At 41.5% G+C, this 26,196-nt stretch overlaps 1 protein-coding gene across 1 annotated transcript in view; it reads right to left on the bottom strand.

Moving 5' to 3' along the window:
• Positions 1-9,222, bottom strand: part of LOC124171257 (histone-lysine N-methyltransferase PRDM16-like) — a 221,477-nt gene extending 212,255 nt beyond the window's left edge. The window contains exon 1 of the mRNA XM_046550399.1: positions 9,137-9,222. Coding sequence (XP_046406355.1) covers positions 9,137-9,222 — 86 coding nt within the window. The remainder of the gene's footprint in view (positions 1-9,136) is intronic.
• Positions 9,223-26,196: the final 16,974 nt, after the last annotated feature.

Genomic DNA, 26,196 nt, shown 5'->3' with positions numbered 1-26,196 from the left:
GTCTCTCTCCCCAAACTGACGCCTATAACCTGTATGTGAAATATCGCACGCCTGAGCCTTCCTCTGCGGTGAGCTCTACCCTCACATATCCAAACCAACCATCCGGTTGCGACACTGAATGAATTAATATTCTCTGGAAAAAGGATCAATAGCGCGATAATTTCCTTTAGTAAATGAAATACCTAAAATTAATATATTTATAAGCATTTTAATCGATAACCTGAAAAAAAGGTATTCGCGTAGCCGGGCAGTGTAGTGTTTAGTCATCAAGACGGAGGTGTAGTGGGGTTTTTAGGTGTGTAACTATAGTATCTGTAGGCCTTGCCCGATGCATTGTAGGGAGGCTGCGAAAAGCACCTTCCATCATATACGCAAACAAATATGCCGCTTTACACAATTTACCATTGAGGCAGTTAGTCTTAACATCAACCCATCATCACTGTTAATATTTTCGTCGGAGGAAACCAACCAAGCCAATGTGGCTTTCAGCTAGATGTTTCCATGGTGCATTAGCAGAGTACCTCATGAGGCGAATGACGCTAGTGGTCCAGAGCAAAAAGTATTGATGCAGACCAATATTGTGCCAAAGCAATGCATCCACTGTTTGTGTGATCGAGGAAGGGCACGCCAAAGAGAAGGTCGCCGTGGACGGTGGTCGATGATGGGCCGAAGCGAATCGATTCGATCGCAAATCGATTCGATCGCGAATCGATCGATCGACGCTTGCTCAAAGCTTCCGCGGTGCAGCCCGTGGGCAGTCGGTGGCGCTGGGGCGCGTGGCTGTAGGCACGGATGCCAGGCGGGTGAGATTGGTGTCTCCTGCACTCGAGGCCAAGGCCGAGAAAGGTATTCCAGGAAGTTGCGGGATGCCATAACATCCCCAGCGATCCTATCGGACCCTTCTCCCCTTGCCTAACATCTTACAGAGCGACACGAAAATCATCATCCTAGAAACTCACTATGCTTGTATGTCCGACAGAAACGGTAAAATAACGAAGATATTTTGCCGAACGGATAGGTAAAAACATTCATATATCTCCCGAACAATAAATACTTCCTGGGGTTCATTCATCCAATATCTCCAACGCTTGCCTTTTCTCATTTTCAAAACAGCGGTCATCCTAACACACACTGCGACACGCCTCTTGAGGTGGCTTATAGGGTAGTGTGTAGATGAAGATTTCTACGCAGAGTTAGACTCAGACTTATTGTACACAAGAGGTCTTAAAGAGACCAATAACCAAATGCCGAGGCCAACACCAGCGGTCCATAACTTCATTTCTGTTCCCTGAGAAAATAAAAATACTCGACGTTTCAGTGCTATAGCCAGCATTCTGGTGGCGAAGCGATAACCAAGGTATAAATTTTCCGCGTAAGCGATTTACTTTGATTGCTCCCAATTTCAGCGTTAAAATGGGGACTGGAAAAAAGTTAGTGAATGATATACACAAATTATAAGATTTGGTAAATTAAAATTCTAACTCTTCTATTTATTGGCACTAACTTTAATGGAAATTAAACTCCAAATCGAATTAATCAATAGGAAAACAAACGCAATCATGGACTCGATCATGCGATTTAGAGGTTACGATCTCTGACAGTGTACAGGAACCTAAAATCAATCTTTCCTTTCATGCTTACCCCGGAGTTACAACCTACAAAGCATTTACATATACACCCAGACGATAATGTGACGCGCACTACGCATAACATGTGTATTCATATTTTTATAACAGGAGTACATCAACAGTCAATGCTGTGAATAATTTTAGTTATATTTTCGTTTTTTTATTGTGTTTCAAAGGGATTTGCGCTTTGTTTGTTTTAGAAATTTTGTTTAAATTCTCTTTTTACTGCAGCAGTAACAAAATCACCGCGCGGTGGAATTTTCTTCTGAGTTGGCTCTGACAAAGAATATTCATATGCATTGTTTTCTGTAGTATCTCGCGAGTACATTGATCAAAGTAAGCACATAAATGTGTTAATTTAAGTTGAGACTTTAAATGAAACTAACCGAAAACTAAGTAATGTCTTTAGCATTATTAAAACTTGAGCTAAAAATTTGATTAAAACCTTAATAACATTTTCCATTTAAATTATTTTATACCCCTTACTCACAAGCCCGAAATTCGCCAGTTCTTCAATGTAGTACACAGCGAAAAAACCATGCTGGGCAAACATATGAAAGCGTATCAGGCTTAACGTCAGCGACACACAAACCCGCAAGCCACCTCCATAGGAGCGTAGCGGGAGGTTTTAGGACACCAGCCGTTGACAAAAGTCAAAGAAGGTGGCTGTTGGAGATGCTCGACTACTTAGTCCCGCCTGGCGTTTATTAAAGAGCCGCGTTGCTCGGCGGATATGCCAATTCTCAAGTCTATCCATTGGACAAAACATCTCTATCATTTTCTCTCTCCTGTCCGACACAGAAACGCAGTGGAGTTTAAGGGGACAATCTTGGTGTGTCCACTTCATGCACATGCAGATTTAGGATGGGTGTTGAGGGAGGGGTTGGAGAAGCAGAATGCTGAAATCAAGGGAAAATCCCTCATGCCCATTTCATCCACCCACGCATATCTTTGGCAGCACCCCTCCTCCAGGAGCACTAAGAGTGGAATTAAATTTGGATAAGCTCTCATGATAGTGTGTGTTTAGGTGCCGAAACCTTGGCTATATTTGTGTGGAACAAATTCATAGTCATTATCATCAATAACAATCAGCAATCCGAAGATAAGCTGGACACCGCTCTCCGCTCCGTTGTCATGTAATCTAATCTTTTAATGATTACGTAATTATTCTATTTCCCATGCCTCATCACCTACTCCATTTACCTCATTGCATGTCTTCCTTCTTCACTTCCCCTTGCTCTTCAACCATTTTTCTTCTTCATTTGGCGAACCCTCTTCTTCATAAGTTTTTCAAAAGACTTCCCTCGTACTCTTCCAAACTCCTCACAATTCCTGTCCTTATAGCCTGAATCATTCTTGGGCAGCCACACATTTCGAAAACTTTCATGCTCAATTCCTCAATTCCTGTTTGGAGTTTAATTCCTCTGTAATCGCCCCATTACCACTGTCAGTGTCAGTGGAAGTATCGTAGATGTGCATAGGCCTAGTAATTAACTCTAAGGGTACAAGTCGGTATTAAAGTTCATTTGGCTTAGCCGTGGCCGGATCTAGAAATTCCCTGCAGGTACGCTGCTGGCCATATTACCAGAGGCCAGGGGCGGGCAATTGTTTGCGCTCGAGGGCCACTTTGAATGAGCGGAGGCTATCGCAGTGCCGCACCGTTTACAATGATTGTATTCATTAGTTAGTCTTATATTTAATTTCAGAAATAAATGTTAATTGTATAATAAAAATTAAACAATAGTGGTAGTTCTATTCTACTTATTTATTTGATTAATTTTATATTAGTTATATTTCTAGCTGTTAGCACATTTTATTATATAATCGCTTTAATGAGACAAGTATACCCTCACTTAATTTAATTCTGCCACAACTTGCCCACCTCTGCACTAGGCTATATTCCATAATGGTGAATTTTGGACTGTGCTTACGAGAATTGGGTTCGATTCCCGGCAAAGCCATATGATTTCTTCAAGGCGAATGCCAGTCACCCTCGGTGTGAACACCTTTGGATTCGTGCGCGTGACTGAGTGCAGGGGCCGTCGTCTCGTGTCGCTCTGCTTCGAAGAGGCGTGGTTGACACTTTCTCCGGCACCCCTGGGGTGAGGCTGAAGATGTGCCCCGCCCCCTACCCCACAGCACCCAACTGCTCCCTCGCCGCACTTCGCACCCGACCGCTCTCCCCGGGCTGAGTGATGCGTTCCGGACCCCCGACGCGCCCCTCCGACACGGCTCCCCCCACTCCCATCTCGCGACGGCACGCTCCCCGCGTCTTGCCTAGTCTATCAACTCCTCCCCCACTCCCGCTCCCACCCCGATATCACGCTTTCCAATTACTCGACTGTCTGCCGCACGCGCGCCTTGGCAGCTTATTAATGGCCGTCGGATGATCTCGCCCGCTGCAAACGGCGTCTCTCGGCGACACAAGTGCTACAATCCCCCGCCCCGACACTTTGACTGCTCCATATTTAATTTACGCGTCTCTCCTGCCGAGGAATATTTCAAATTCCCCCAAAAGCAACATCCGCAGGCTACACGCGGAGTGGCAATTGTCCCCTCGTAAATGAAGGCTCACCAGCATGCGAGTCTCACTTGATGAATAATCAATAGTAAACGACCTTCTCGTTTGCATGACGCTTGCGAGTGTTCAGGGATTCTTATAGACTGATGTTTCATCCCGAGTCCATGCATATCCCCGGACATTAATTCGCCACCGACCCGATTGGCTTCTCCGGGGCCAGTCTTCTTCAATAGCCACCGATGTTCACCCGTTCATTCAGAGAGCATGCTACTTGGAATGTCGGGGAAATACTCCATAGATAAATTGATAGACTTGTGGGTACCGGTTATGAAAGCATAAGGGTGGACGTGGCTGTATTTTCGGTTATTCCTCCGCCTCCACCCGTTTCGCGTCGTTTAATTCTGCATAAATTTTAATTGGCCACTTCAGATCTTCTTCCGTAAAGAGTAAAGGTCACTGGTGTCTTCAGAGGAACTTTTTCACTCCCAATCGGATTATCGGCGCAAAAAATTTCTCACGGATATAGAGGTGGATGAAGGGCCCATGATCTCCTGAAGATGATGCTTTTTTTGCTGTAGCACAACTGTCCCCCTCCATTGAAACGAGGGATTTTATTATTCCCAAACCACCGAATACAGCTCATACCGGCCATTTCTATCGGGGTTTTCAACAACTTTAACAATTAAACGTGCACCGACAACCATGTCCTGGGTAGGGAAAACCTACTCAGGCGGGACTCGAACCCGAGACCTCTTGTTTGGCCGGCGAGGACTATAGCCAGCCGCCACCGAGACCTATTATTTTGCGTCGCATTCGAGGCTTCCGCTTTCTGGGTCATCCTTCGAATGTATCAATATCTCTGGACATAATTTCTTGTGCCCATGTTTCCAAAGACATAGACCATTCTATTTGACACGATAAGCATCGGCACACATAATGTTTAAAATATTCTGGAGGCGACATATATGGTGCGAAAAAAGTTGGAGGGAGGGAAATAGAAATGAAAAAAAATATTTCATCACTAAAGCGTTGTTTTAGCCTCTCACAGGAAGGTCAATGCGGAAATAAACATCGATATACCCAATTTGCATTGACCGGATATCGATTTTTTTATTATCTCTTTTTGATGTTCTCCTCTTCGGATCCTATATATTTCGACTTCTTGGAAATGAAATGGAGTGAAAAATTATACGAATTGCAAATATCACACAGGTTTTCTCATGATTCAGACGATCCAGCATTTTGTAACAACTCTGATACTCCTTATCACGTGCTAACTATGAAGCTTATCTGTTGGTTTGATCCTTTATATTCCATACTATTCCTCTTTACTGTTCCAAGAATAAGATAAAATTATTTGTTTTAAAATGAAAATTTATGACTAATATATCTATTTTCTCCAGGTGTCACTCAAAATTCCTTTGTTTTGATCAGATATACATTATCATGTGTACACTTTTGCCAAATACGTCAATGGTGACAGATGTTGAAACTTCATGTGCAACCTCCCCTCCAAATAACATTAGTTATCATCTTCTTTCATGTTTTGTATGGATTTTAAAAGTGTGCAAGATAATATTTTTCCTCGAATTATAAAATTCATTCTCATTTCAATGCAATTTTGTTTCCTTTTTCCTATAAATCTTTTACTTATCAATATTTTGTGCTACAGTACCTGCAGATCACCGGTATTTACCTGCTTTTCATGTGAACTGAATGCTCAGATCCCATGAGGCGGTGAAACGCGCTGGATAAATTATTAAAATATTGCAGAAGACCACTAATTATATTCTAAAATGAGCACAAATTTGCATTTGTCACGGGGGAATATTTCGATCTGCCGCCGTCCCCGATATCCTTCAAATCAATAAAATTTTTGAGATCGTTCGTTTTCTTTCGCTTCACAGTTAAATATGAATGTATACTTGTTGGTCGCGTTGGATGATGAGCGTGTGTGTCAACCAGGGGTCTCTCCCGTCGTCTTTCAAGCGGCTTCCTCATCATTACTTTCACTGTAGGATTTCCCATTTCAATTGCGCTAATTGACTCCGAGCGATGCCTTTGGGAGCGTTTCCCGAATTGCCGAATCCATTCCCCCCCCCCCACACCCCTCCCCTCTCCAGACCCATTGCTCCCTCCCCCACCCTCCCGAGAAGAAATGTTTCAGCGCCACCGGAATTGATGGAAAACTCATCATTGCAGTGTTTGGTCGGTGATGGCGATTTGCGAGCATTGCTCCGTCCGAAGCGCAAGCACCAACGGATCGAGCGAAGCCGCATGGATGAAGGCTGAAACGCGCGTAGCCTTTGAAGTGAGTCTGCTGCTGACCACGGAGTTGACCTTGCATGGACTAAAATGGACCCGTACGTGAACGCGTAACCAATAAGAGTAGCAAAATAAGAACCAAATTTATACACGTTTTTTTTATTGATTACTTTCATTTTTTTATTTGGTGTTATTACTCTAAGGCAAGATTATAATATATATTTTTGCTCTACCTTTTCGGAAATAAGAATCGAAAAATGAGACTATTATGGATCAAAAGGTTTTAAAAAACAAAATATCTGGAAGCTTTGATACAGATGCCTTAATTCCATTTCGTATTTTACTTAAAATTACACACGACGCTAAATTTATAACTGAGAAGTCGAGAGACAGAGGTGAAGAAGAAATATATTTGCAAAACAGGGTAAAAACTTCCTTCGTCGATTACAACCTTTTTAAAGGATGAGAATATACATTTAAAACCGCGAAGTTACAAAAACAAAAAAGCATTCTATTGCTGTGTAATTCACACATATTCCGCAGTTCCCGAAATCGGAATGAGATTGCACGTGCTTGAGCTTCATCGGAGGTGGGACGTGCGACTGATTCCGCCCCGGGCAGATTTCTCCTGGCTCAGCGAGCTTCACACCATTTGTTAACATTCGATTTTTTCGCTAAGAAGGAAGGTAAGAAGACATATTCTGCTAGAATAATACACCATCTTAACCACACAAAGCAGCGGCCTATTGGAATAAAACAAAAATACGCATGACCGAAGATTGAAGAGGACGCACTCAATGAATGCGCCCGATCCCGAATGTATTTCGTCTCTGCCCGTGACTCCTTTACTTCCACTATAAAATTAAAATATCAGAGCATAGAATAGAATATATATTTATTTATGCACTGGGCATACCCTTGGAGCAAATCACAATGATATTTACAATAATTGGCTCATCAAAAAGCTCAAAGTAGGTACATGAAAAAATCAAGTAATAACGACAAAGCAGTATGGTACACAAATAATAATGAAATAACAAGTAAACAAAGATTTAAATTTAACAACGCACGTAATATGTAGGATGTATTTTATGTACGAGTTGACCCGTGAATCGTCTTCTCTTCCAACACCCCCGCTGCGCTATCATCCTTCCACCACACGCACACTGTTTTCATCAATCCCTCAGCGCGGCATCCAAGCCCTCCAATATTCAAGCCAAACTGCCCGCGGACAGGTTCCTGGAAAACCTACAAGCTACGCAGCTACGTTTTGTACGATTTTCGAATGAAAAAAACGTATTTAAAGAAAGATAATCCGATTCCAAGAAATAACAAGTAAATCTAAATTCTATGATCTAATATTAAAATTATGAAACAAATAAAAATGAGTTTCAAGTTGTCCAATAACGCAGTCACTCACTACAAAGCACTAGCTACACAGTTAAAATTCAGACGAAGCTTGGCTTAAAAATGTCTAGATTGGTGCTCAGGAAAGGCAACTGATCGGCTTACCCTGAATATCACATACTCAAACGCCCGTGACTAAGTTTGGGCCGTGCTGTCTCCGGGGATGGGAAAACTACGTTCGAATTGTACTTTTTTAAAATATCAAATCACTACAGAAAATTTTGTTTTCTGATTATTACACTTGTAAATTCAACACACTTATTTAGAATAAAAAAATACCCTTGCAGAGTGACATTGGATTAAAAATACTGCAAATAAAACTCAATAAATATTGTAATCCTTTAAATTGGCAGACTCAAATATTTTACTGCTCATGTTTTCCTGCATTTATGGTGAATAATTTAATTAAAATTAGATAGTTGGATTGAAATTTGTTTTTTTAATGCTGTTTAACTCCATGGACAAATTATAAAATTTCAGAAAACACTAGAGAAAAGAAATCCATACAGCGCTATAAAGAATTCTGCATTTTCCTAAAAAGCACTGACGTTACAAACATTGAATCAATCAAATTACTTCTTTTGGATTTTGTAAAAAAAATCCGCAAAGCAAATAATTCGTTCCGCTGGGACGACGGCGAAGATAAGTTTTGTAGCTATCATCAAGGTGTCGATGAACTGAAATCTTACTATCAAACATTCAACGGTGGTGTAATCTAATCAAATCCAAACCATGAATTTTGAAAATGATTGATAATTTTTGTTGCATTTAAGTTAAAAAATACAGAATACTTCCAGAAATCTTTTTCTGATAAAAATACAATTGTGGACGTTCTCTCACACTCGAAAACTTAATCCTTGAATAGAGAGCGTTGCATGGAGAGGAAATAGTGTTACATCGAACAGAAACCTTTCTCATTGGGCCATGCTCTCGAATACTTAAAATGAGAAAACGTTCAAGTGGCCGTCCAGTTGATTAAAATTGCAGCCCATTCACTCATTGATCGCTTGTGAACGGAGGGAATCGCCCAGGGCAGTGTGAGCAACCACGAGGAGAGCGAGGAGGAGCCGAAAAAAAACGAAGACCCGCTCAGCAGGATTGCGTGACGTAATCATGTCTACGAAAGGGTTAAGGCAGTGGACCGCGAATGGCTCGAGAAATACGTGACGGACCGCCAAACTGGAATATACGGGACTCCTTATCTTCCCAACGCCATCACATCCGGCAGAAGAGGGAAATTGTGGGACGAGCCCACAGCAAACGCATCGGAAATGCGAATTCCTCATAGGCACACGGACTCTGATCGTGTCCTCACCCGACCTGACCACCCCTAGGCCCCAGGAACTGAGCAGATTGTGATAGCGTGTCCGTGCCAGCAGCAGGAGCACCAGCATCGCTCATTTCTTCTCGATGGTGAGTGCGCGCAAATGGGTCGGAGCATTCGATCGCGGCTCATCCCGTCGCTTTGTGCCCTGGAATGCGGTCCCGCCACCTGGCCGCCCCTTTGTCATCGGGTCCGGCCGATGAGCTCGGCGCGCGCATCCGGCGTCGCCATTGTCGCTCGCATATGAATGACCGGCCTGAGACATGAAAGGGGGCTGTCAGCGCGGCTGCATTGTGACCGCATTGTTTTAGCGCGGCCATTGGCGGAGGCTGAAAGGGCGCTGATGACCCCGGCCGGCCTCGCATTCCGCCGCCCGGCTGGAAGTGGGCCTGCGAAGACACTGCCGGATTGGCCACTCATTATTCCCGAATCTCATTGCGTCCGCATGAATGTATTCCTCTCTCAGGACTTCGACCAGTTGAGTTGGTCCATGGTTGCCGACGGGTCGAGGTCCGAATCATTCCTCGACCGTGGGCTAAACACGACTGTGATGATCGGTTGGGAGTTGGTCTAAAATTAATGAAACGTAAGTCATAAAGCACTGAGATAATCGTCATTTACATAATACCACGCCGGTTTTTAGGGATTTGAAGGAGTCCAAATATTCATGTCATAATTTAAAAATGTCTTTATCCCACAATGTCTCTTTTCTTTGAGCCTTTCCGAAAGGTAAATAATTGAACAATTATCTATTAATAGTCACTTTAGTACATGAACTTTACTCTTCTCCATACCCTCTACATTGCCATTGCAATTAGACAGCATTTTATTAGAGTTTAATCTAATTTCATTTAGATATGAAAATGAGTATTCAAATTTTGTATAAGTCAAGTTTATCATGAAGCGAGTTCGGAACGGCGATTCCGAACGGTTTATCTTTAACTCATTATATCCCAGTGGCAGGAGGTCCTGCCACTGGGATATAGCGAGGTCAAATTTTCTAAAATTACATTTCAGTCATTTTTTCAGCTTGAGCGTAAATGAAATTTGCGACCTATTATTGGAGTCCGATTTTGGAGGAAATGAGCCTCCTCAAAGTATAACCCTTATGCCTCCTATTGAAAATCCGGATGCTGATACAGACGTAGATTCTGATAGGAGTGATGAAGAAGTCGAATTTAATCCGGTACATTTACCTCGTCGTGTGCTGCAAAGCGAAGCTCAGATTTATTCAAAGAATAGCGATCCAGAGAGAGAAGATGAATCCACCATACCTGAAGATACGCCTTCTACCTCAAGAAGTGCAGTTCCACCAGCCAGTAAGCGCAGACGACATGACATAAAATGGACACGTAGTGAAAACAGGTAAGATTATAACCATAAGTTATTTACTATTAAAATTAAAAAATAAGTTGTTTTACTATTAAAAAAAACGTTTCGAAATAAGTGTGTCAAGTGTAAAAAATTAAATTTAAGGTTTTATATTTATTTTGCACTGTTTAATAAGGTTAAAATTTACGAATAATACTTTGTAGGGTTGGAACTGGTATTCCGGACTATAAAGAGCTTTACCATCCCAATCAAATGGACTTAATGAAGGAAAATATTAAAAGGCCTCTAGATGCACTGGAAGTGATGTTGCCAGTGGAATTAGTGGATTTGATTGTTCGCCAAAGCCAACTATATGCTGTGCAAAAAGGTCTTTCGACTGAAATGTTAAGTAAGGAAAACATTCTAGTTTTTTAGGAATATTAATGATTTCCGGATATAATAAACTTCCTCATCGGAGATTATATTGGATATATCACCGGATGTGCACAATGATCAGGTGTCCAAGTCTATGCGGCGGAACACATTTGATGAGATAATGAGGCGTCTTCACTTTGCAGACAACATCGGCATGAATGACGATCGGTATTATAAAGTATGACCATTTTTTGACATTTTGAATAAGGCATTCAATGTTGTAGATAGTGCTAAGTATTTAAGCACAGATGAGACTATTGTGCCCTATTATGGTAGGCATGGAACGAAGCAATTCATTCGTGGGAAACCAATAAGGTTTGGCTTCAAACTGTGGTCCCTTTGCCGATCAGATGGATACTTGCTGCATGCCGAGCCATACTGTGGAAGCAGTACGAAACTTCCCGTTTCAGGAAACGGGCAAGGTTTTAATGTTATTACTGGTCTCCTTCAGAAGGCTGATGTCAGAAAGGGCAGTCACGTTGTGTTTGATAACTTTTTACGTCAATTAATCTGCTCTCTGAGTTAGCCAAGAGAGGTATAGCAGGAACTGGCACAATTCGAGACAACCGTTTGCACAAATCTCCTCTGACACCAAAGTCAGACATGGAGAAAAGAGAAAGAGGTGCCATGGAGAAAGCAGTTGCAGTCAACATAGTTGTTGTTCGATGGAATGACAACCAAGTCGTTTCAGTTGCATGCAATGCTGTAAAAGTACACCCTATTGCGAAAGCGAAGCGATGGAGTCGAAAAGAAAAAAAGACGATTCAAGTTCCTCAGCCTCAGCTGATAACTATTTACAACAAACACATGGGCGGCGTAGATTCCCATGACCAGTTTGTTGCAACTTATAGAGTTAGGGTTCGCTCCAAAAAATGATGGTGGCCATTATTCGCCTGGGGTTTGAACGCTTCAATTGTAAATGCCTGGCGCCTTTACCAAGACTTGGGACATGATATCCCTCTGATCAACTTTCAACAGCAGTGTTGTTTGCAGCTGCTAGGGCAGTATGGAGAAGGAAGGTAAGTGTCAGGACCTAAACTTCAAATAAGAGGAGCTGCCCACGAAGGCATACGCCATGATAAAGTAGAGCATTGGATTGTAAAGGGTAATCAGCCAAATGCACGATGTAAATATTGTGGTCGTCGAACAACATTTATATGTGAAAAATGTAATGTTGCTTTACATCCAGAGTGCCACAAACTGTACCATATTCCTAGTTCGAGTGATACTGCTTGATAATAAACATCATTGTGTGAAAGCCATAGTGTTCAATAAAGCAATATGAGAATCCCCCGTATCAAATATTTGATAACTTTATATCCCAGTGGCAGGAAATCCTGCCAGTGTAAAAAACAGTGTTACACATTTCCGATGACAGTAATTTTTGGCAGGTATGTATTTGAAGTCATTACGACTGTAACTGGTAAGTTTCATTGAAATCAGAACAAAAAATAATTCTGGGCATTAATGGGTTAATCACTGGTCTCAAAATCATTTCCTTCAAAAAAATACAAACATAAACAAACTATGATCTTTGAGACAGTCCGAAAAAAAGTAGGTGCGCGATTTGAGAGATATGCCTGAGTTCGACCGATCCACTAGTAAAATTATTTTCGGGTGTGAGAGCTGCGAAAAGTTAGGTGGATGGACTGCTCATTCTCAAATCTCACTGCTACACCCTGATCAGCTGCATGGCTTCAACTATGGACGCAGGCATATTTCTCGGGATTCCAAATGGGTGGGTTATACCTAGGTTAGCGACGTTTCGAGGTCCACATTTTACCTCGTCATTGAGGCGAATATCGATGATATGAGAATTGGACTATGATTACCTAAGAAAAGTTAAGAAAGCACTGATTTGCATGAAGTCCATACGCTAAGGCTACTAAAGCCATGAGCTAAGGCCATGAGCTATGACTACTAAAAATTACTACTTAGAACATAAAATCACCACTTCTTCGTGTCGAAAATATTGCCTTTGCAATAAGATATCATTTCAACTATGGTCACATAAATAAAAAAATCACGTTAAAAGTCCAGTCCACAGGAAACTTTAAGTACTTTAAGTACGATTACCGGAACGTCTTTTTCTCGCATTTTAATCGTGGGCCCGAACACAATTCTTTAATAAAGGGAATTATAAAAATACAAACGAGACAGACATTTAAATACATTTCTCTCGGGAAATAGTTAAAGTGAGCCCACGGCTAACGACGTTTCCAGGTCCGAATATGTCGGCCATATTACGCTAGTTGGTCTATTATTACCGAAAAGTGGAAATAGAGGACACATTTCATCTACACACTACTCCGAAAGCTGCCTCGAAAGGCGTGTGGCGGACGTTGTCAGGACACCAAGTGTTCGCGTTTGCCAAAATGCAAAACTTTATGTACGCTCTTTGATAGATTTGACTACCTAACCTGGCATGTGAATCCAAGCAGTGATCAACATTCTTCCAAAGCCTTGATAAAGTTACCGTACCCTTGGAGTCACCATTTTGACCCACATTTAGCGAATCGTCTTCATTTGATTACAAAACGAAAGCCCCAAAGTCTTTTTATAATGGATGCAACGTTTTACAAGATATTACAATTTTATAAAACTGCAATTTCACGAAAGCGTCCTCCAATTAGAGGTTACAGTTCCTAAATAAGAAAAATAAAAAAGCATCTAGTATTTCATTTTAAAAGTATTATTTCATAAGAGCTTTTATTTATTATAATTTATATTGCTTATAACGAATTCAAATATTCAATTCGATTTCGATGATGCATCTTTCGATTGTCCTTATTTTTTGTATGTTGTAGACATCCCTCATTCTCAAGCTAAATGAGTTTGGTTGGGGGATTATTTCTTTTAAGGAATAAAAAAATTGAGTGGAAAGCTATCCCTAGCCTCCCTCCGCAGCGGCGTCCAGCTGCTCACATTAGACGCATTATTTCCACGATTAGGGATGATAAAACTATCTGCAATGACTCACGTTAAAGTCTTTTAATTGAGAAAGATAATTTATGCATTATTTTACTAAAGTTAAACAAATTAATAAAGTTTATGATACATTCAAGCTTCTTATTTTGCATAGCATGAACAATTGCTTAATTTTATATGATTTACCAAAACGTGCCCCTCATTCCCTAATCACCAAGCATAACACGTTAACATCACGTGAGATTGACGACGACACCACCTTCGTTTCCTCGCCCACCACTCACGCCGCGAGCACTCATGCGTAAGAAATATTATTGAGAACATTGATTCCAACACTGAGCGCCAGTATAAAATGCCATGCTGACAATCATTACGCTATACAGGGAAAGAATAATTTATAACGGTATAAAGCAAAAGTTATAACTAGTTGTCCTATAAATTCAATGCCTGTACTTAGCTCTCAATGATGCATTGGATTCAGGTTATCATTTCAAAATGATCGAAGACAGTGCTTCTAGGCCTGTTGGAGTGGAATATCATCATAATTAGTAAAACGTTAGCAATTTTACAAAGTAAATTTTTTGTTGTAAAAGAGTAGTCCAATTAATATTCATTGCATCATCAGGTGCCTGTAAAATATTATTTCATGAATTTTTTTTAAATATATTCGACTTATGATTACATTCTTTTAATTGCATAATTTAAATATATTCTGAGACCTAAATTGAATCATGGTCACAAAATATTTTACACCAATTAATAGAGCGTATTTCAAAGCGTAGATTCTCAGGCAGGGCAGCGCGACCCAAAACACCAAATAATTGGGTATAGTATTAGAAAATATATCGCTATAGTAGGAATCATCCATTCAGGTTACAAGGAATGAATAAGACGACGCAAAATGCGTCCTTACATATTAAGACAGTACTTTTTCAAGCTATTTGAGGCGACTTTAGTGCCATATTCATGTAACTGACAGGATTTGACTTCTATAACAGCATTCATTTGTTCATTACTCATCAAGTAGTATGGACAGATGACAAAATTTAATTTTATCGTGATACACATGTTTCAACGAGCTTGATATCAATTTTATTGTCAAAATGACGTCTATATTCTAAAATTAACCACCATTCTTCCTCATGCTCTGCCGCAAGAGCCTGTATAAAAAACGGATTTTCAAATACTATCAGCAGAAATAATAGTGATAATGGATTTTGCAGTGACCGTCAGCTGATGAATTACAGCAATAAGATTATTGGAATAGTTTTCATGGGAATGGCATGAGCTTTGTTTTCCGCGTCGGCGTCATCTGAGGTGGATGCGTGGTGGTGTTTTGGAGTGGTGACCGCCCGCCGTGATCCCGCCGAGTGGAATGCGAAGGGAGGGGGTCGTGGCCAGGTGGGCACAAACGAGGACGCGTCTTCCCACGACCACTGTCCAGCCCTCGGATGAGCCCAGAGGATGAGCAAGGGGAGGGGGAGGGACGCCGCTCGCCCACCCGCCCTCATTTGTCCTCGCCGAGCGCGAATCCTCCTCGCTTTGGCGACTTTGATTTGGCGAGGCGTGAGAACGCAGCCCAAACGAGTCTCGCCTCCCTCTATTTGTGTGCTCAGCCCAACACGCTCACGAGGCGTGCTCATTTCGTGACGCCATCTTGGCATCAATTATATATACGTGGACTGCAATGCCTTCAGGAGCTACAATTAATGAGTCAATGTAGGCAAGTCCGCGGACCCTTACTCACTGCAACGAAATCCTAGTTAAATAGAGTGAAGTGCACAAAACAGAGACCCAAAGACTTCCAAGTGTGATTTTTTTGCTTGGAAAAATTTGAATACTTAAGTCTAGTGGTACCATATAGGAATATAATCCGCCTACCCCTGGTACAAACATGGCCTTTCGCAATGGGCACACCGCGCCAGTACGCAGAGTATAAGTTCTAGGTACTTTGGCGTTAACGTCCACTTAAGTACCAACCCCCAGCCGTCTAAATAGGCGTATGGATATGACTCTAGTTGATCACGAAGAAAAGAGGATTAGTAGACTTGTAGGTCAAGATCTTCAATTTTTCTGACAGTAGCATATTTTTACCGCAGTCCTTAGCTGCGCTGAAAGTGCGTCAGTATGACGCACGTCGCCAAGCATATGAAGATATCACAAATCCGTATAAATGAGCGAGGCTGAAAATTATAAAATGGAAAATTACGAAAAAATATTCTATTTTATTAGGCTAATTTTTTTATAGACGAGAAGCAGGTTTTTCGATTATTATTTTTTTAAATTACTCCCTACATCTATCGGTTCGGCGACTGATCTCTTCTGATTTATCGTTTATGTTGCTCTAATTCGCCCAAAAATGAGTAACGTCCTTTGTTTGCTAGCTGCAGGTTATGACGTATCTCGCTCACCGTTTTTCCTTTGTATTTTATTGAGCTCACATCGCGTTACTCTTTAAAGTTAGCAGATTAAAGCACGACTTGCATGAATGTAAAATTCTAACACAACATTGATAGCTGTAGCTGAAAATCTCATGTCAAACCTTTTAGAAGGACATTAAAGTTGGCACATTTATTTCTTGGCCTAAATAGAGATTTTTCAGCTTGCCACTTGACTAGAATCTTAAGATTCTGACCTGTAAAGATATACAACGTATATTATACATTCTTCGAAATTATATAGCGAAAAAATGTATACAACCTAATACTCCGTACTTATGTACTAAATAAAGATACCCAAATGATATTGATATGCAGATACCAACACACATGAAGGCCTCGTCTCGACGCAACGCGAGTGCTGGATTGAGTTGGCAAGAATAGATCTCATCCATCTATCAACACATGCGTATGAGCTGTACAGGGTATTGGGGCCAATTTCTTGCCATGGACCACCTAGTGTTGCGAGGAGCTTTGCATGGGATTCATTAAAGGCTTCTCCAAACTATGAAGCTGGGTTCACCGACCTGCATTCAACCCCCAATGCCAATACTACGCCTTCTCTGAGTACAAAGACCTTAATTGTCCCATGCTATCTTTCGCAAATGAATTAATAGAACTAAAATCAAGAGATTGGCTCCAATGTTTCCCCTTCACAAGCTTTTTTCCCCAGTTCTCTGATGTGCTTCGTCCTCATGTATTTCCACATCACCCCAAGTACTTATCTCCTGGTGTTCCTCGGGTGGCTCCTCCTTCGATTATCCTAACACAGATTTTAAAGGCCAGGGCGTGCATACCAGTATTTAAACAAATAAATAAATTGTGCCAACTTTAATGCATTTTAATAGGTTTAACGTCAGGTTGCCGGTTACAGCTATCAATTTGGTGATAGCATTAAATCTGCATGCAAACAGTGCTTTCGTGTGCTAACGTTAAAGACGGACAAATCCTCGGAGAGAAACCAAACTGAGCTCAAAAATTTTCAAAGGATAGCGGCGAGGTACGTCAAAACCTTCAAATAGCAATTAAAGAACAGCATATGCAGTGATTGGTGGATTTTTTCATTTGTTGACTAGGCTATATGAGTTGAAGTCACGCCAAGTTAAGTCATTGTGAAGGGGAATAAAGAGGACGAATCCTTCCACCTCGACACTTCTATTCTGCTGACGTATTTCTCACTCCAAAATCTACTTCTCGCGCATTTGCTGTATAACATGTATATGCCATCCTATAATGCGTTCATCAATACAGCGGGACCATCGCTGGCGTATGGTTTTCCACACTTCTCTTTCTTTTCCTTTTCTCCAGAGGAATGCCTCGTTTCCCGCCCTATCCGCCCCTTCGAAGTTCCTTTCCTAAATTATTGGCAGCGCAATACTCGAGTTATCAGCCTTTTTCACGAAAAAGGAAAAATGCAGCGTCGAAAAACGCGCGCTCCGCGGAACTCATTCGTCCAGGGATAAGGCACTTGCTGCCTGAGATGGGGAAGTGAGTACATTTTTAGCATCAAATATTGACTCATTTTAATTCCATATCAATTATACAATTGATTGAGTAAATAATAACCGCGAATTAAATCAGCTTTTTTTCATAAAAATACTCTGGATGACAAAATAATTGTAAAATACGACTGCAAAGTATAATCTAAAAGAGGAAATACTAACCTCGATACTTCCACACATTGGACACGCATTCTACAGAGTGCGTCTGGAAATTCCAGTGGACTAAATTAAGACTATCATTTTTATCGTCTTGGGAAAGTTCCTCATAGTCAAGTTGGTAAATATTCATTACATTAGAACGACCAATTTTATCTAACGACATCCACAGCTACACTTAATTTGGCTTAGCAGTTCGAGAAAGTATTGCTTGTCGTCCCATGATATCGCTATACGTATGGCAAAGAAAAGATAATTGCCAGCGGTTGACACATGTTCCTCTTAACTGGCCTAACTGATCCCAACATTCAATATCTTGTGGGAATAACAGACCCAAGGAAAGTTAAATAAAAAATACAGAATTAACTTATTATACATTGCAGCTTTGCTTTATTTCAGATAAAGTGCTCCCAACGTCCAATACTATGATTGGGTAAGAAGTAAAGTACGAGGTAATTTCAAAACACATGCACCACATTATTTTCATTCCATAAGAATAAACTTTTTCTTGCAAAATAAAAGTGAATAAGCTATAAGTTTACAATTTACACAACTTTTCGCATGCATCGCAACTCTGAGATACTTTAATTTTGATAATTGCAGCCGCTAAAGTTCCATTCACAGCTACTTCACCCGACTTAACTTGATCAGCTAAGAAGAGAGACTGAAGGTTCAAAATGACTGAAACTGGCGAAATTCGCCTTGGAAAAAATCATTGGTTGAGTAAAGAACGTTTTTCTCTTAAAAGTGGACAGCAACAAGAAAGATATTCTCGTCTATCAAAACTCATTTAAATATCACCAAAGCCTTCTTCCACCGATTTCATAACTAATGCACGGCCTTAACAGTGATAGGAGGATTTTTTTATTTGTTGACTCACTCCATTAGTGGTCCTACTCAAAAGGTTGGTTTGCATGTATGAAGGTAAAGCTCACCTCGAACCTAACCGCGGGCGTGTGAATTTCACACATTCAGAGTAGTTCCGTTCTCTGGATCACCTCACACTTGGAGTTATTTGGTAGGAGATGTCCGACGGCTACACCCGACACCACTCCATCAGCTGCTAAGAACTACCAAGCTCCCAATTCGTCAACTAGATAATACTAATTCAAGTTACGCCACTGTAAGTGACTGTGGAGGGAATTAAGGGGACACTTCTTTTCCACTCCCCTCAAAACTCGCGCTATCTTTTGGAAATTACCAGGCCATAGAAAAGAGACCCCGGATAACATTTTCCTGTCGCTCAATTTTGAACATATTCACTCATTATTTTCTCAGATATTTAATTTTTGCCTATTTGAGATTCGGGGAAATATTGGCAAAGGTTTACTCTGCTTAAGGAAGACCTGGTGCTTTCTCAGCAAATAGACTGAATGAGGCTTCTGGCCAGGTGAGAGTACCTACTGTCTACGACGTGCCGTAGCTCGAAACGATTGAGGAAAGGACACTCTCACTCGGATACAAACCCGAGAAAACATTATTCAGTTCACTGTGCTTATCTTGAAAGTTTGAAGATGATATCCTAAGTTTCAAACGGGCAATAAGTCACTCAAAAAGACCCGCGCGGGCAGTGGGTGGGAGTTCACCTTCAACCCCCTAGCGGGCGGCATGATATTTTTACACGACCAGGCGCGTCGCGTACTTTGTCCACGATACATGCATTTTTATGATAACACTCGATTTTTGTGAAAATTTATCTTTATTTGTAGAAATCATTTCAAACTTGTACATTTATAGGTGATACAGATATAAAGATTCACTGGTGGTAGAGTTGGTACACGACCGGTCGCGCGGTGTAATTTACACACCACTGGTGTCAGGTTCTGATCTAAAAAAAAGTTGCTACAATAATTTGTGCTTTGAAAACTCACGCTATGGACAGTCAAAATGACATTGTAAGAATACACGAGGCCACTCAAGAAAAGCAAGGCACGAGCTACACGGCCAGTCGCGCGGCGCACTTCGTACGCCAAGGGTGTTGGGTCCACTTGCCGATCTAAAAATGAATTAACTACAGTTCTTCGATCTTTGAAAACTCGCACTATAGACAGTCAAAGTACATTTTATGAATACACGAGGCCATTCTAGACAAGATTGTACGTACAATGTAGAAATCCTTGGTTTTCGAGGATTGGCGTACTTTAGACGCCAGCGCGCTCGCTCGAGGGTTAAGAGGTGCCCCTTCACTAGTGGCTCTCCGGTCCCGCGGCGCCACTAGTGCTCTAGTGTAGGGCTCTAACACAAGGAAGGCCAAGTGGGTCACTTAAGCTCGCTCTCCGATACCCTACCCCTCCTCCAACATGGCCGCCAAGCGTGCCGGGGAGAGACCAAAGAGAGACCAAACTGTGTTAGAATACGAGAAAAAATCAAAACTCCTCGCCGCGATGAATCCAAAGACTTGCAAAGGAGAAACCCCCCTCCCATGCGCTCCCCCCCTTTCAATTCACCCCCTTCCCCCCATTCAGCTCCAAATGTAAGCACCGCAGCCTGCCGCCCCCACGCCCCCCAACTCGCTACCCTCCGCCTCCAAATGCGTGTTGGCTCCCCTCCCCATTCGGACTCACTGCTCTCAATTGGGTTCTTAACACCTCCATCTCCAACGGTCGCACTTAATCTTCCTTTGCTGACGTTATACTCATTCAAAACCTAAGGCTTTCGTCTTAAAATTTTCTGAGTACAGTTTTATGGAAATTTAAAGAAAATATTGAAGTTTTAGAGTCAAGATAAAGGTAAATAGTGGCCAGTTTTTATTTTTAAGCCCTTTGAAAATTTCAACAAGATGGTGTAATCGAGTTAGCCGTCACTAAATACAGAAAAACTTATCGAGCGGTATATGCATGCCTTCTCTGAAGTACAATGTCCTCTTCTCCTTTGCCGCCTTGGTCGCCATTCAAATTAGAGGACAAATCACTTCCACTCGACCGGTCCTTTTTCGTCATGCATGACTGGCTCACCACATCGGCTGCCATCTTGAAATCTTCGAAGCATAAAGATTTGACGTAAGATATTCCATCGTCTAAAATTTGAAAGCATCATCTCGGCAATTTCTCAAATGTTAATTTTTTATATTTGTGATACAGGCAAAGGCCGATTTTTTTCTGTTTAACCAGAAAATTCCGAAGTGATAGCACCAGTTGTAAACGGCACGTTCATGGCACGAGAGTATGATATTTCCGTTGGTTCGGAGGAGGTTGGTTCGATATTACGGATGGTATCAGCCCTTTTGGCTGCAATGTTCTGTTGTACGCGGACGATTGCAAGATTTTTAAAAGAGTGGATCGCCCCACCGACTCACATTCCCTTCAATCGGCACTCAATTTTATCACCGATTGGTGCTCGACTTGGCTGATGCGGGTCAACCCCTCGAAATCGGTGATGATGACATTCACGTTGAAAAACAATCCCCTGAAGCACTCCTACTGCCTTTTAAATAAGCCTATCCCCCTTGTAACCTCCCACTGCGACCTAGGTGTGATTTTTGACGATAAATTAAAATTTCATGATCATATTTCGCTGATCGTGAGGAGAGCAATGGCCATTGTTGGTATGCTTTATAGACTAACAGACCTTCACGACCCTACCGCATTAAGAACAGTTTTTTTCGGTTGTATTCTCCCCATACTTGAATACTGCTCACCAGTCTGGTCTACCGCCTGCCCCACTACTCTAAGCTTGCTCAACCGTCCTTTAAACTTATTTCTTGCAGTAGTCCGCCATCGAATCCCCACACTCAGATATTACGCCCGTGACGCTATCCTTTCCTCCCTCAGGATACCTAACATAACAAGCCGCCGTTTCTTATCAGATCTCATGTTTCTACATAAAGTCTTTAGTGGTTCTCTACGGACAAACGAAATTCTCCCTCTTTTCCGATTTCATATTCCTCCTCGCCCCTTACGAAACAACTCTCTGCTTCACATTCCGCGATTCCGTCTCTCCATCTCTCAACGCTCTCTGTTCTTCCGAATCCCCTCCTTGTTTAACTCCATCGCTTCGAAAATCCCTTCCCTGGACCTATTTTCCTCTGCTACTAGTTACAAAGCCACCTTAAAATGCCATCTCAATAATTCACCATTGTCTAATCAATAGTGCCCCTTCTCACGTTTAAAAATTTTGTTTACTGTTACTTTTCATTTACTGTGCTATTGTTTGTTATCTTTTATATATTATTTATTTAGGAACAGCCAATGTAAAGGCCTTTGTGCCGTTTTTGGTGATGAAATAAATAAATAAAAAAATTCAGTGGCGAGGTGCAGTGCCACATATTGATACACGCGTAGGCTTCAGCGGAGATTGTGTCAGTGAGCAGTGATTCTTCCCGGTTTCTTTCCACGTTTACCCTTTTTTTCTGGACGATATTTCGCCAACGTTCTCGTTGCCTTTCTCACGTCAGGTCACTCCAGTGGACCCAGAATATAAGTCCAGTTGCATTCCGGGCGGAAGTGCTGCTATCGGCCCGTGGCTAAGTTGGTGCGTTGTTGAGGCACCTGCTTTCGGATGGCGCTCCCGGCCGCGCCTCCTCCCGCACCCGAAACTCAAAAAAACTATTGTGGAGCGTGTGGTGTGGTGTGGTGTGGGGGGGGGGCACCCGTTTGGTCCGAAGGCAAGATGGATGGATCGGCCGGAGGGGAGATAAGCCCCCATTGTGAAGCGCGGCCTTTGTGCCCGCGGCTTGTTTTAAATCAACCCCCCGAACGGTTTCCAGCATTCCACGGTTGGCATTCCGACGGGGGGCGGCCGGCCACCCCTGGCTGCCCCCCCTGGGATTTCCCCGCCGATGGACGGAGCCCATTCACTTCCACGAACCCTTTTATCCTTCCGTCTCGCTGGGGATTGGCCGGATCGTGTCATCATTGACACCACTCCAAGTCCATCCGCTGGGAATCGAGGCATTGCGTCGAGGGGCGGCTCGCGAAGGCCGGATGTGACTCGGAGGGCTATCGGACAAAGGGGTGGCCGGGAAATCTCGTTGGCATTTGAAATGCAGGTTCGATGGGAGGGACACAATGATTTCTGAAGGAGGAGATCGAATTGCCGAGGAAAAGTGCAGAGGGGAGCCGTGGAGGAGCGGGCGCGGAGATAGAAAGGCTTGCGTCGGATCTTTGCGAAGAAGGAAGTAAGATGCAAGGAACATCAGCGGGAAGTACACGACCAGGAGTGCGATAAGAGCGCTCTTTGTCCGCACACGATCAGCGAGGAATGGAAGGGAAGGACGCGAGCGGCTGGGGAAGGCACCGTGCTGCAATGGAAGATTTGCCGCCGCCGAGAGGCCAGTCCCATCGTCCCAACAAAGTCAGCCCTCATAGAGATGATGGAACCAATAGATGAAACCTATTCTAGAAAAGGGAGCGTGGTATCCTTGTGGGTGGAACACGATCGAGGGGTCCCAGGTTCAATTCGAAGCCTTCGGACACCCCAAACAAAAATTCTTGAAGTGCGAGGGGGCCCAAAAAAAGGAGCTGGTCCCCCCCACCATGAAAGTTCTGTGCGCCTGTGGACCAGTGCGGCGGGAGCCCTACCCGCACCTAACCAAACCAACCTTCAGGTAAAAATCACTGAATGGTAGATTATGGAAAAATTAATGAGGAGTTAATTAAAGTTATGGTTATCAGCAAGTATGCTTCGTAAGTTCATCTGGCCATAGCAGGGACATTAGAGACTGCGGACACGTATTTTTTTGTTTGTGAGACAGAATGGCATTTAACGAAACGAGTAAAAAATGAAGAGCCCCACTCACTAGATCAAGTTTGCCTTTAATGAGGATAATATCTTCATCACCTCCGATATCATAAATCAAGAATAGAGGTCACAATTTATGAGGACCTATCAATGATGCGTAAGGCGAAGACACTGCGGAAGATTTAGAGTAAAGGTAACCGAATGGAAAAAACTTAGTGACGTAAGTATCATAGATTTTCACAAAATGATCCACGTTTCAACTGTTCATTATTATTCTATTCATTGGGCTATTATTAAACCTTGAAGCTGAATCGGCTGTTCTCAATATGTGAAACGTCACTAAACGTTCTACCATCTTTCCGTATAGCATTGATTTTCACAATAGAACGCCTACCACATGCCCTCATCAATTCTGCGACAAGCAGCGGTTGAAATATGGCGTGGCATTGGCCAACATCGTTTCCTTTAGAATGCATAAACATATCATTTTTACATTGCACTTAGCGTTCTAGATGCGAATTTCAAATCAATTTGTTGCCACCACGCCACATTAATGTCCAAATTCGTTACATAATTCCGCCGTATGCCTGTGAGTACGCAATATCCCTATATGAAGCGATTTCTTTTTCTTTAATTTTCCAAGTACTACCACAGTAATTAATAGGTATGGTTACTCTATTTTATTCAAATGAAATATTTTGAGCAAACTGTTATTAAGAAATGAATCCTTGTGTATCGAAAAAGGGGTAATTTTATCTTCAGAGTTTATTTAGGGAATAATATTTTCATAAGTACAGCATCGTTCTATAATTAAAACTAAAATTAAAATTTATATCCTCAAAATTTTTAATTATTCTTTAGAACGCGAAATTATTTTATTTTTTAATTTTTATTTTGAAACTTCAACGAGCTATTAGCTCAACACAATAGCTTTTGTACAATATGGAGTTGGCGTAATGAATAGGTGTATATAAATATGCGTTTAAATTTTAAATGAACGAATATTCATGCATATATGATCATTTAAAATTCAAACAATTTTCAATGAGTACAAATACAATAGTAGTTTTATAATTTATCTTAATGCAAGTATTTCTTCACTTTCTGTTTAAATTGTCCTATAGATTCAAAGTTCCTCATCTCAAAGGGAAGTGAGTACCAGGCTCTCAAAAGGCGTGGAAGAGTGAGAAAAACAGACAGTCGCACACAACACGCTGCTTTAGGAGTGGCGGAAGTGGCAGGGAACGCGACCAATTCCCTCCGCTCCCACAGATTACATCTGATATTTGAAATTCGTTTATTATTTCTTTGGAATTGACTGGACCTTTTATCACTTTACATACAAAGAGTAATTCATGGTACACCCTTAAATTCTCTAAAGTTAACAAATGGAATTTATTTAAATCATGCTTATAGTCATAGTCAAGGTAAGATAGAGCATTACCAATTCTATAATATAGCAGCCTTATAAATCTACGGTGTACCTTTTCAAGTAAGTAAAGGACAGTGTACGGTTACCAAATCACTGAACCATAATTTCAAATATGTGTTACAAGAGATACATATAAGAGCTTTATAGACAAAGGGTCCCGAAAATCAGAGGTGGTTCTATACATAAAACCAAGCATCCGAATTGTTTTATTGAAGTTATAATTAATATGGGCAGTAAACGACAGACCTCAGCTGTACTTCATTCCAACGTCTTTAACCTGATTTACTCTACATGGTCTGTTATTAAGGACTGAATATGTGAATTCAGTACAGACACTGTTTGAATACAGTTTGAATGGTATAACGTGGCTTTTTTGTAGATAAATGACAACGTCATTACTTAGAGACCTTGCTGAAATCAAATCGAGGTCAGATTTTAAATTAATCGCCTCCTTCAGCCTAGATACGGTTTCAAACAATTTACATCATCGGCATATATAAGACACTTGACAACTTGAATCAGGCAGTGAGGCTATTTATAAATAATAAGACGAGAAGGGGTCCGTTGGGTGGGAGCCCTATGGAACATGAGAGGTAACATTAACGAAATCAGATTTAAACCCACCAAATCTCACTGCTTGCTTTCGATTACATAAATACGACGATAGCCATTTTAAAAAGGATTCATCCACTCCTAACAAACAGGGATTATTCAAGAGAATTTCATTGTGGGCCTTATCAAAAGCCTCTGAAAATCATTATGAATTGCATCTATTTATTTTTGCTTTTTTTAATGCATTTGATAGAAAGTTATTATAAAGGAGTAGGTTTGTGACAGTAGAACGACCAGACAAAAATCCGTGTTGCGCTATGAAGGCTCACGGTGAAGGATCATGTGAATGATCATGCTGAATGATCACGTGATCATCACAGGATCGTGTGAGCAAAATAGAACATGATGTAATTTTCACTGAATGATCATGCGCATGACGGTTCATTCGCTAATTTTTCAGCTATACACGGCGAATTATTTCATTTGCATGATCATTCAGCATGTTCATTCGTATGATCATTCACTGTGAATAGCGGCCTTAACAATTAGCATTATATATCTATCAGTCAAATGTTTAGCAACAATTGCATCTATCATTTTCGAAATCGAGCTAATTAT

Source organism: Ischnura elegans, chromosome X (assembly GCF_921293095.1).
Source record: "Ischnura elegans chromosome X, ioIscEleg1.1, whole genome shotgun sequence".
Taxonomy (NCBI): domain Eukaryota; kingdom Metazoa; phylum Arthropoda; class Insecta; order Odonata; family Coenagrionidae; genus Ischnura; species Ischnura elegans.
The sequence above is the reverse complement of the archived record's forward strand: the minus strand, read 5'-3'. Positions and strand labels throughout refer to the sequence as shown.